The sequence below is a fragment of the Gymnoscopelus microlampas genome (assembly GCF_963454915.1).
Source record: "Gymnoscopelus microlampas genome assembly, chromosome: 17".
NCBI lineage: Eukaryota > Metazoa > Chordata > Actinopteri > Myctophiformes > Myctophidae > Gymnoscopelus > Gymnoscopelus microlampas.
This window is the reverse complement of record NC_139954.1, coordinates 16,918,600-16,931,159: the sequence shown is the minus strand read 5'-3', so window position 1 is coordinate 16,931,159 and position 12,560 is coordinate 16,918,600. Positions and strand designations below refer to the sequence as shown.

The following is a 12,560-nucleotide window of genomic DNA, read 5'->3' as shown; positions in this document are numbered from 1 at the left end:
GATTTCACTGATTTTACTGGCAAACACTTAGCCCAATGAGAGACTATGCAGATCAAAGGTTTCACTCTTTCCACTGTTATCTACCCACCTACCGACAGTTGTGGAATTCTGTACTAAAACTAATCCAACAACAAAAATCCTCTTTTACGGCGATCCCTGGCACAAAATCTTTTCAAATAGGGGTCTGTGGCCTAATCAATCAATTTGATGTCCTTGACAGGAGAATGTTTGAGAACCACTGACCTAAGGGACCCCAACAATGAGTAGTCGGACGTTATTTAAAAAAAAGTTATAATAACTTCTCAGTAACTTAAAAATGTCTGATATAATCGTCCTCTTCTATACTCATACTATCCTGGAAGTTTTCATCCTAGCAGCGAGTTCTAAAGCTACTGCCTTATTGTGTTTCTCATTCAGATCAACTATGCACATTGTTTGAAAATACCTAATTGTAACGGCATTACCACATTTAGCTTTACACACAGAACTTTGTTCGTAACCAGTGAGAACACACTGACAGATTTACTAGCAGTTACTAGGAGATACCGCACATGCCTGGCTCACACCTGAGCAGTGAATCATCCCGGCATGGTTCAGATCAAGGTACCTGGGTGTCAGGTATCTGGATGTTAGTTGAAAACAACAGGGCCTGTCTTTTCCACTGTGTATGAAATGATAGGGGTGTTCGCATAGGCTGTTATGAAGGGCAGTGGTGTGAACTTCTGTGATTCAGATCTGCAAAAAAGTGTAACTAGTACTGTAGTAATACTTAATTTCCACCTCTGTAAGCTACCATGTGGGTGGACTTACACACTTAAACACTTACAGTTCAAGTGGTTAACATGGTAAAACCCTGTTGACTGGGGTCCCCCAGTGCTCTATACTAGACCCTCTAGCACCCTCTACACAAAATCTCTTCCCCCGAAAAGAGACGAATGTTTGCCCCAGAATAGGGACGGTAGGGTTTAAGTGGTTAAGTCTAACTTATAGGTCATAGTTGTAGGACAGTGTTGCTCACTGAAAATAACTGATTTTGGTGGAGTGATACAATATTTTAATCACATCATTACACATTAGATACAGCTACAAACAATATATGAATTGAAATTAGGAGTTTTTGCTCGTTTGTTTAATGATATCTCTGTCTGTTTTGAAAAGTGCTATATAATGATTATCACTGTGACTAATGTCTTCTTGACTGTCCTTTGGTAATTTTGACAAGAAAAATAAAACACATTATTATTGAACCAAAAGAGGGAACATTTCCTATGTACGTCTTAGAACAGGTGTGCTATTTTAGATAGTGAAGACAAAGTTTACTTAGCGAGTGGAGCCAAAATGTTGAATGATGCTCTTCTTTCCATTGGTGTTGAATGAGTAATTGACAGGGGGCGGGACTCATTGCTGGCCGTCTGGTTGGTCCAGTCTTTAAGTAAGCATTACGCATTACACAGTCCTCCAGCAACTTGTGGCATGCTGTCACTTCAAGTATTCTTTCAAAGTTGTACAGCTGCTTTTCATTCTGTGGGTTGCACTGTGAACTCATACAGTGATGCAAGCTCACTCTGACAACACATTTGCGCAACACGCACATTATTAAGATGAGACACACTAGGACACACGCACACAAATTGCTCCTAATTAGAAATGTGCCTGTGTTGAAAGTGATGAACCTCTAATGCCTGACAGTGAGTCCCCGGCCGACCAGACCATTTGCTGCATGTCACTCCCATACTCTCTCTCTGTGTCTCTCTATGCTGTAGGCCTATCTATCAAAGGCTCAAATAAGCCATAATAAGCACACCTCTCCTGTGTAAAAGCTGTGTGTGTGTGTGTGTGTGTGTGTGTGTGTGTGTGTGTGTGTGTGTGTGTGTGTGTGTGTGTGTGTGTGTGTGTGTGTGTGTGTGTGTGTGTGTGTGTGTGTGTGTGTGTGTGTGTGTGTGTGTGTGTGTGTGTGTGTGTGTGCGTGCGTGCGCATACCGATGCTCAAACGCCAAACTGACAGACTTAAACCCTCCAGATCTCCACCCATACACATTATTAGAAGGCACCCTCCTTTCTTGGTATTTACTACGTGAAACATCTCATCGCACATCAGAGGATTTAGCTCCAAGCCCGCAAAGCCATAATGTTAACCACTGGCATCCAGTCACACTTCATCATTACTGTTACTTAATCAAGCTTATTCATGTCTGTGTGGCCCTATGTGGAGGTCCTCAACTACAGTAATAACACATGGCCTGGTTGCTTTCCTGTTCATCCTAATGTCAAGGTGCAAAGCTGCTAAGCAACAATGTATTAACCACTTTCAACCTGGCATCCCAGGTTTGGGAATGTCATCGATGTCAAAAATAATAATAATAAAACATCTCCAAGCTCACAGCACAACATGTTGTGAACTTGTAGATCACCTATTTTCACTGCGTGACACCATTGCATGACAACGTATAAAATAGGGCATAAGTGGTTATGAGTTATGTTTAAGTTTGATCGTTCTTTTCCTTGATTTGGGCCAAAATAAGCAAATAAGCCTATGTGATTAAAATCTAAATCTATACAAATCCAATATCTGCAGTTAGAGGAAAATCCATCATGTCTGTACTGTGTGAGTATAAATCACAGCAATGTAAAGCTGAATGGCCCTCAACGGCCTGGCTTCTCCATACAACTTAGAGTAGTTAGTTAGATTAGATTTCTATTGTAATCTTTATTTGGTGTTGGTTAGGTTAGTTAGAGGTAAGGATAGGTTAAGTTTTGTTTATTTGTTTATTGTTTTGCGCCAAGTGCTATTTTCTATTGTGTATCATGTTTAAACCATATTTAAAATCAATCCATTAAATCATGCAAATCTCAAAAGAAATCTCAATAAAAAACAGACTTCACTTTTCAACCCATATGTGACAATCCTTTAATCCCTGCCTAGACTATTGTAACAATTGCCTTTTACTGTTAAATCATTTTTCTCATTTTCTGTATTGCACTTTGGTCGATCAGGGTCATTTTTATTATGCTCTATAAATAAAGGTTGAGTTGAGTATGGCTCCTAACCTCACCTAAGGGACAATTTGTGATGTTGTATGTTTGTGTCAGTAGTCCTTACTCGTGGGGAGGGTGCTATTCCAATCATTTCCCTCTCTATTGCTGTTCATCTTTCTTCAACTCTCTCAAACACACTCTATATGGCCATCTATGTGCTCCTGGTTGCAAGGATATAGCAACAAAAAAAACAGGAGGGGGAGCATTTGCCTCCTGTAGAGAAACAGGTGAATTCCTTAGAAGTCTCGAGGAAAACACAGCGGAGACATGTGGAGACGGGTCTCTCTGAGCCCTCCACTCGCAATCCAGCTCAACATGTCAGAATCTATTACGCGTGAACTTTGACATGCATTTACGATCGCCAAAGCATGTGGTAGAAGCATCCATTAGAATGTTTATGAGGAATGTGTGCTTGGAAGTACACCTGAAATTTGATGACGCAATAATCACAGAAGAATGCACTGAAAGACTTGTAAAGTTGCCCCCCTCCTAATAGACTTAAGCTAGTCTATGCTGGCCATCGTTCATTCAAAGGGAAACAAACCCTGCAACTGTCGCAAAGCGTTTCGTTTAAACTGGTCTCACGCGTCAATGCTCCATGTTTCTTGCTGACCTAAAACTAGGGTCAAGTGATCACGTTCTCTTCACATGACCATGTCCACAAGACCACCGTCTTAACCCAGCTCTCTCTCTTTTCTGTCTCCCTGTAGGAAGACAATGAGATCCCATCCAGTGTCTTTGTTAAAGACTCCCTCAAGTCTCCCCAGCCCGGCCAGATGGACGCGGAAGCCTTCCAGCCTGCTCCTTCTGTCACTGGTTCTTTCAATGGCAACCGTTGCCAGGACGAAGCTCTCCAGACGATTAGCCTCTCTTCTGATGAGGATGATGCCATTATGGGGAACCACGAAGAGGAAGAGATTCTGGAGGCCGATGGCTCGTTTGGCCTCGCCACTGCCTTGCCTGCTGAGAGAACCCGGGCTGAGAAGCTCAAGCGTTCCAGCCTGAAGAAGGTGGACAGCCTGAAGAAAGCCTTCTCGCGCCAGAGCATCGAGAAGAAGATGAACAAGATTGGCACCAAGATCGTGCCGCTCGACCGCCGTGAGAAAATCAAGAAAAGCCTCACCCCGAACCATCCCAAAAGCCCCACTTCAAAGAGCTCCTCCTTCAAGGTGTCTCCCATGACCTTCAACGTCAAGAAGGTGAGAGACGGTGAAGTCCCCATACAGGGTGGGGGCTCACCGGGGGACGTAGCCCATGTGGAGATACCACCTTTGGGCAGATGGGATGAAGATCTCCCCGTAGCAGAGAATGGAGAGCTCCCCCTAGCGGAGGTGCATTCCCAGGAAGGTCGGGTCGAGGACGGAGGGGAGATGCCAAGTTCTTCCACTCTGGGGAGCGTGAAGGCGGAGCTGTCAGTCAACGGAGAAGTGGAAAGTGTTGAGTGCGATCTGAATGGCGACCGACCCGCTGGCCTGGCAGTCCCAGAGCATGATGAAGAAGAGGATGAGGAGGAAGAAGAAGATGAGGAAGAGGAGGTGGTGGTGGAGGAAGCAGCAGAGAAACATCCTGATAGTCCTGTTGAAGTGGTGGCAGAGCCTCTGATTTCCACAGCAACCATTGCTGTGGAACAAGTGGCTTAATCTTTAATTAGATATTTCATTGAGCATAAAGTTACCCATTTTCCTTGTTTGTCCACTGCTTTTATGTATATTGAACTCCCCACTGCACACACTTGTCCTTCTATTCTAAGCAATGTTTATACATTTTCTTACATTTAAATTAATTTGTCTTAGATAGTCCTGCATACATGTCTCTGACTGTCACCCCTGTAGATTTCTCTGATATCTTATATAACCTACATATCTGTAGGCAACAAGTTCACTCTTCTAACCTGACCAGAGGACCATACACAAATCACTAGTACCTATTATCCAATGCAGGTGCTCCTTAGAACCTCTAGCGGGGCTGCCCAAAAAAAGCAACAATGCGCCAAGGTGCCGTAATTCACTTTCAGCATCAAGAGCAGCCCATCTTCAGGATGTTGTGCCAACAGTCTTACTCCTGCGATATTTATCTGGACCTATTTGTCTTGCTGACAAATAGCTTCTTTGTTCTTTGTGCCTTTGTGAAAAATGGTAAATCTTAAGCAAAGGTAGTACTGCCCTCAGCTTGTGTATGCAGTGTGTTGCCAGGATGTCTGAGACTTGATATGGGGAGATTTTTATACCAAATGTTCACTACAAAAGTATTGGGCTATTTAAGATTAGAGTACATTTGGGTAGTTAACAAAAGTATTGGTGTAATAATTTAGCCCAAATTCTTTGTGAACATTTTAGGTATTTAGGTATACATTTTGGAAAAAGGGTATTTAAAAGTTGCTTATTTTTTCTCCTTTACTTGGACGTAGCACTCATTTCAGACATGGTAAAAAAACAATATACTTACATGAGGTAGAAAAGTATGCTTTAAAACATCAAAACAATTGTCTACCCTTACTGAGTTCATCGTGTTGTTTTTTATTTGGTAAATCCCTCCCACTGGGTATAAATAATTGTTAAGGATTATTTGCAGAGGTCTCTGACATCAGTGCAAATGAAGCATAACAGATGTTATACTAGGTAGAGGAAATTCTATTACAGATGAAAAGAGTCATTCAGGTTTGAGTTAAGCTGTAGCTTTCCTTTCTCCAGACATTGTCGCATGGTCGTCTCACATAGCCAGACGATCGGAGATTGCGGAAGTTTACAATCGTATGGCTACACAAGATAGTCGCAGGGCAACTGTAAGTTTATGCACAGGGATTACTTGTACAGCGTTTAGTAGAAGCTTTACTGCCTTGAATATGTGTACTTTATAAATGTGTCAATGTTTGTGTTACTGTATAAAGTCTGCTTTTCTATTTCATCTATATATATATATACACATGTATATATATATAGCATGAAAAACTGTTAGATTACGTTTTAGTCATAAACGCTTGCGGAGGCAACACCATGGACGAGATGACTCCGTACACACCAACGCCTTTGACTTAAACAAGCTGGTAGTCCTGGAGGGATGGATTCCAATGCCTTATGGAGATAAGAGTGAACTGCTTGTACCTATCACTGAGTGAGACGTAACACTCATCTCAGCTATGCTCAACCCCCATGAGGGTTGCCTCTGGCTACTGTTTTAATAAGGTTTGATACTTGTCAGATGACAAGCTCAAAAATTCAACTTGAGGAATGGAAGAAGACCTTGTTAGAATCAACTACATAGTTTTTAAAATCCTGTCTGTTTCCTTTAAGTGCCTTCCAGATAACGTCATTCTTTGCAATTCATTAACATGCCTGTACCCTTAGTCATGATACTAAAATGCCATGACTCCCTAAATGAAACTGTTGAGCAAGCGATACTAGGTGCCTATGTTACATTCAAATACAAGACAGGTGGGAGAAATTGAGAATGAAAAGCAGTCCTGGGTTTGACAAATGACTCCTGCATGTCCCAGTTTTCTTGTTCCATCTTGAGGCACCTGGAGGAGAAGAGGAGGCTCTCAGGAACCACAGGTGTTTTGTCCCTGCAGAGGCTTCCGGGCATGGCCTCCAAGAGTGGGATGGAAGTGGCAGTGGCAAGTCTGTGTATTGACAGGAATGTAGAGTGAATGGATATGGTGCTTGGGCTTAAGATATGGCTTAAGAAAAAGGGAGGTTTTTGAAATAGTACTGGAAGATGGAAACAGTGAGAGGTTTAAGGGGGTATTGCATGGGCTTTTTCAAACGGCTGGCACTTCTGAATGGGCAACTTCCATGTTATTGAAGCCATTGTTTTGACTGCAGTTATTATAAGCTTAGTGATGTCCCACTTTGAAACCGCCTAACCTAATAATGTCAGAATTATTTAAGAGGAAGACTGTTAGTCATTATAGAGGTCTGGGTAACAAAAAATAAATAATATGATGCATATGATGAAATTGAAATATATTCTGCAGTGCAGTAAGGCATATAGGGGGATGCAGAGATGGCCTTTCTTGCAATTGTTGCAGTGGTTTACTTTGTAAGGTGGAGTTTAACAGTCAGTACTTTATGACATTACAAGCTAGTTATCTTTTTTTGTGTGTGTTTTATGCTTAGTTGTGGAGGGAATAAATCACAGTAGCCTACTTACAGTACTAATAATGTCAAATGTGTACATTCTATGCAGAGGTTCATTTAATTGGTTGTGAGGTATTCTCTGTTATTCATGAAAATGTTTGAACTCGTTTTTTGTTTTTGTTGTCGTTTATAAACTAGATTTGTGAATGCAGGCAGATGTCTCACTCTCAAAGTCCCTTTTCGTTGTTTTTAAATCTGTTCACATCCAGATTATTTGCAGGGAGCCATTTTGTGCCAGAATGCTCAGTCTCCACACATCCACAATATGGCCGGGAGTTAGGAATAGCAACACTATTGTCTATATTGAATTCTATATGCATACGTTATAGCTTATTTAGATCTGTAAATCACTTAAGCCAAAGAAGCTTTTACTTCATAGCAGAAGACTCCTAGTCACTGTAATGTTTACTCTAATAATGTATGCCTCACTGTCTCTATCATCATGTGGGCCTAATTAACCTACTGACTCAAACTTTTTAAGAGTTTAGCGTCATAAATGCTTCAATAAAGATTTTGTAACAACAGTTTGGAATTTGACCTGTGTCATTTGTACAAGTCCCCCTCTGTGATATAGAATTATTTTTTTGTCACACCCGAACCAGATTCGAACCAGGGTATCCCGCATGTAGTCTAACTATACCGTAACCTCCATCTCTTCAGGGATTGAATACACCCTCAGTGCTTTTTGTCAGTGGTAGAACAAGTACTAACATGTTTTACTTAAGTAGCCTACAAGTATCAAGACTGCAATATAGAAATACTCTGTCCGGAATTCAAAATGTTCTCGAGTAAAAGTACAAAAGTTATTGGCATCAAAATGTAGGCTACTTAAAGTAGACTACCAAAAGTAGAAAGCACTCATTATGCAGAATGTCCCATTTCAAGTTTTCAAAAGTACAAAAATCTTTTCAAATGGCCGAAATGTATATAGGACTGAAGTGGTTAATGTAGGCTATGTTTTGTCATAATAATCAAAATCTACAAAGTAACTTGTAACTAAAGTGACTAAAGTAACTAAAAATGGTAATACTCAAGTAAATTACAATTATCTCAAAAATTGAGTACAGTACTTGAATACATGTTCTTAGTTATTTCCACCACTGAATTTTTGTGTTATCCTTATAGCACCATTGTAGGCTATCGTGCCAGTGCTATTTGCAAACTGATACAGTATTCAATCAATCACTTGACCACTTTACCAGTTTGATTCATAATACTCACAAACCCACATAATTGCAGAGTTGCAGTGGATTGCATCAAATTAAAATAAAAGCATTACATTAGAAACACTATTTGTGAAGATCTTGCTCAACATTTCTAATACAAATTATATTAGGTGCCATAGCTGCAATTAAAAGCAATATCGCGGCTATATAAATGTAGTTTAATTCAATGATATATATTAAATCATGTTATAGTGCTGTTAGTGCAGCTCTCTGAGTGGCTCCAGGACAGAGAAAGCATAATTTGTTTCAACTTTCACTGCTTGTGTGATGGATACATGAAAGTAAAATTTGCTTTGAAATACATTCAAATTCTACATGTCTTTAAAACTCAGATTAAACACTAACGTTAATGCTGCTTTTTTTTTCTTTCTTTTTTTTTTCTTTCAACTGTAACACCTACTTTGCTGCCCAATGCGATCCAATGAAAATAATGGCTTTTGTGGGTGTTTGTCTCCCCCTAGTGTCTGTATGTACACTACAAAGCCATAGTGTTCAAAAACGTTCCGCTACCCTTACTATCGATTATAAACTGTCATATCAGATTGAAAATAAACACAAGCATAGAAATGGAATTGTACAAACCTGTTGGCAAATACTCATTCATGTATATATGTGGTTCTATTCCAATTTACTTACTTTCATCTATATAAACAAACTATCCAACCTTAGAAGGCATGGAGTCACGGTGGCCGAGAGGTTAAGGCGTTGGACTCGAAATCCAATGGGGTTTCCCCGCACAGGTTCGAATCCTGTTCGTGACGATATTTTTTCATCTGTTGTTTATTATTGTGACATGGTGATTGGTATGCAAACAGAGTCCTAACGCTTCCTAACAACATCCTAACAGGTCCTAACACTTGTAACAGTTCCTAACACCTCCCAACGGCCAGTGCTAACAGGTCCTAACGAGGCAATCCTAACACTCCTAACATGGTGGGGAAAGAGTGAAATAGGGAGGGAGGAAGGGAGAGGATCAGATTACAGCCTGGTTAGGTTTACAGTATTTGTTGCTTAAAATTCTTGTTTTGAGATTGCCTGCAGTTTTAATCTTTATCTTGAGTGAAAAAACAAACATGTTTAAAGCTGTGCATGCTTCATTTAAAAAGGGGGGAAAAGGTGCAAACATGTAGCGTAAATGCACAATTTATTGTTAGTTCTACATCTGTTGTCAGCTAATGTTCGATAATATTATTGGAGTTTGGAGAAGTCAAATCTCAATGTGCAGATCTACAAATTGTCTCTCTCACTGTCTGTGTGTTAGGCGCCACTTCAAAAAATGTTCATAATAAAACACAATGTAAAAGAAGGTTGGACAGATGTATTTGTCAGTGTCACTATGTATGACAGATGTATTTGACACTATATCGTGGGAAGAAAGTTGGACAGATGTATTTGTGCACGGCACGCGCCTGCATGTGAACAGCCCCCGTTTCATGGCATCCCATAATGTGAAACCAGTCCAGTGTCTGTTATAATAACCATTTAAATATTATTCACATGGACCAGCCGGGATTCGAACCCACGGCCCTGTGTCTCTCCCCCTAAGTACAGGCAGTCCATTATTATCATAGAGGTTAAGGCGTTGGACTCGAAATCCAGTGGGGTTTCCCCGCAACATTCGAATCCCGTTCGTGTCAATGTTTTTTCCTTTGTTGTCCTTTGTTGTTTTCAGAAGGTTACATCACATCCCAAAGGCCGGTAAGATGTACTATCAAATAAAATAAATAATAAATAAAATGTACATGTGTAAATAATATATGTGGCTAAATATAGTCAGGTAAAGGACTGCATCATCAAGTAACCTATACATCATAGTGACATCATTGGCAGCAAACTATATAGAACATAAGAATGTAATCTATATATACAATTTGAATCCTGCGCCATGTCGGTTGTCCGTATGCGACGCCAGTGTGACGGTGTGACGTAATCTGACATCACGATGACAACGCCAGTGTGACGTAATCTCACGACAGCATGACATCACATGACATCACATCCTACCTATAAATTCTAGGATGCCGTCAGATCGCACCAGTTCGACGGCTTCCATAGTGATAAATAGTAATACGGCTTCCATAGTGATAAATAGTAATCTTTATATATACAATTTGAATCCTGCGCCATGTCGGTTGTCAGTATGTATGTAGCCAGTGTGACGTAATCTGACATCACGCCAGTGTGACGTAATCTGACATCACGATGAGACGGTATATGACATCACATCATATACAATTTGAATCCTGCGCCATGTCGGTTGTCAGTATGTATGTACGTTGTATGTGGCCAGTGTGACGTAATCTGACATCACGCCAGTGTGACGTAATCTGACATCACGATGAGACGGTATATGACATCACATCCTACCTATAAATTCTAGGATGCCGTCAGATCGCACCAGTTCGACGGCTTCCATAGTGGGTTTTGGTCATTGGAGAGGTGATGCACGTCACCTCTTTCTGAAGTGGGTACTTTCAAAGCCTGCCGTGGATTTAGGAGAGCACAAAACTCTCTCTCACACTGTGAGGTGCCTGTAAGGTGGCACTGCAAAGTGAACGACGCGTCACGCTAGACGTTCGGGCCGAACTTCTAGTCTATAATACAATTTGAATCCTGCGCCATGTCGGTTGTATGTACGTTGTAGGCCTATGTACGTTGCATCTCTTTATATGGTTATGGCTGAGTCGTGTGACATGAGCGTGACGTCAGAGGTCCGTGCTCACAGGTCTGCCAAGCCAGGTGTGAGTAATCACAAAGTGGGTTTTGGTCATTGCAGAGGTCATGCACGTCACCTGTTTGTCAAGTGGGTATTTTCATAGCCTGGCGTGGATTTAGGGGAGCACAAAACTCTCTCTCTCACACTGTGAGGTGCCGGTAATGTGGCACTGCCAAGTGGACGCCGCGTCACGCTAGACGTAGCGGCCCGAACTTCTAGTTTATTACAACACTGCAACAGTCTCCAGTGGTGGTGGTGAGTAATATTTACTACAACTAACATTTACTAATGTAGTAGGCCTAAGTACTTTTACTCAAGTACTGTACTTAAGTACAATTTTTAGGTATGTTTTTACTTACTGGAGTATTTCCAGTTTTCAGTACTTTTACTTCTACTCCCCTACATACATCTCAGAGGCAAATATTATACTTTTACTCTACTACAATTATTTGAACACTTTAGTTATTCGTCGATTTGTATTATTATTACAAAACATACCGCACATTAACCACTTCAACTTTGTATAGATTTCTGCTATTTTCAAAAGATTTGTATACATTAATACATTTGAAAACTTGAAATTGGACATGCATAATGAGTACTTTCTACTTTTGTTACTTTAGGTACATTTGTATACCAATACTTTTGTACTTTTCCTCAAGTAAGTTTTGAATTTCGGACTTTTAATTGAAACAGAGTATTTCTATATTGCGGTATTGATAATTTTACAAAAAATGTACCTCAAAATTGTACTTAACAGTACTAGAGTTAGGAACTGTAGCAAGTGTTAGGACCTGTTAGGTCCTAACAGGTCCTAACACTTAGGATGTTGTTAGCAAGCGTTAGGACTCTGTTTGCAAAAGTACTCTCTCTCTCTGATGAACAACATTTGATCCAGTAAGAGAAGCAGAGAGAGCGAAGAGCGTTGGGAACAAACCAACGTTCGACAAATACTTCTCCCCTCCTCACACACATTATGATTGAACGCCACCGAGACGTTTCACTTGAAGATTTATTCTCACAGTATGTCACACGGTCTAGACACAGTTTATTAGAAAATGTCTAGTCTCTGGTCCGCCAAAGTATACAATAATATCCACCCGCACTCCCCTTCACCATGCGACACAGTGAACTGGCCCCTTGTCAGGGTTGCCATGTCGGCTTATTATAAAGCGACTTTGGGGTTGTTTTTCTGTAAAGTTGCTTATATGGCAGTTGCGGGTTGCGTTTTTTTTTTTTGGTCTTGTTTCTAAAGCGTAGTTGCTTATTTGGGCTGGTTTCTAAAGTGTAGTTGCTTATTTGGGCTTTTTAACTAATGTTTAAACCAGTGGTTCTCAAACATTTCCATGTCAAGGACCCCCAAATAAATATTATGTCTAGACCCAAGCTAGATACCCGGCCCCCCTACAAGACTTTGTGGATTTGAAAATATTCCAAAATTGTAAC

At 40.6% G+C, this 12,560-nt stretch overlaps 1 protein-coding gene across 1 annotated transcript in view; it reads left to right on the top strand.

Moving 5' to 3' along the window:
• LOC311065262 (caveolae-associated protein 2-like) overlaps positions 1 to 7,696 on the top strand; it is a 28,033-nt gene extending 20,337 nt beyond the window's left edge. Inside the window, exon 4 of the mRNA XM_084085515.1 lies at positions 3,747 to 7,696. Coding sequence (XP_083941641.1) covers positions 3,747 to 4,676 — 930 coding nt within the window. The 3' untranslated portion in view covers positions 4,677 to 7,696. The remainder of the gene's footprint in view (positions 1 to 3,746) is intronic.
• The last annotated feature ends 4,864 nt before the right edge of the window (positions 7,697 to 12,560 follow it).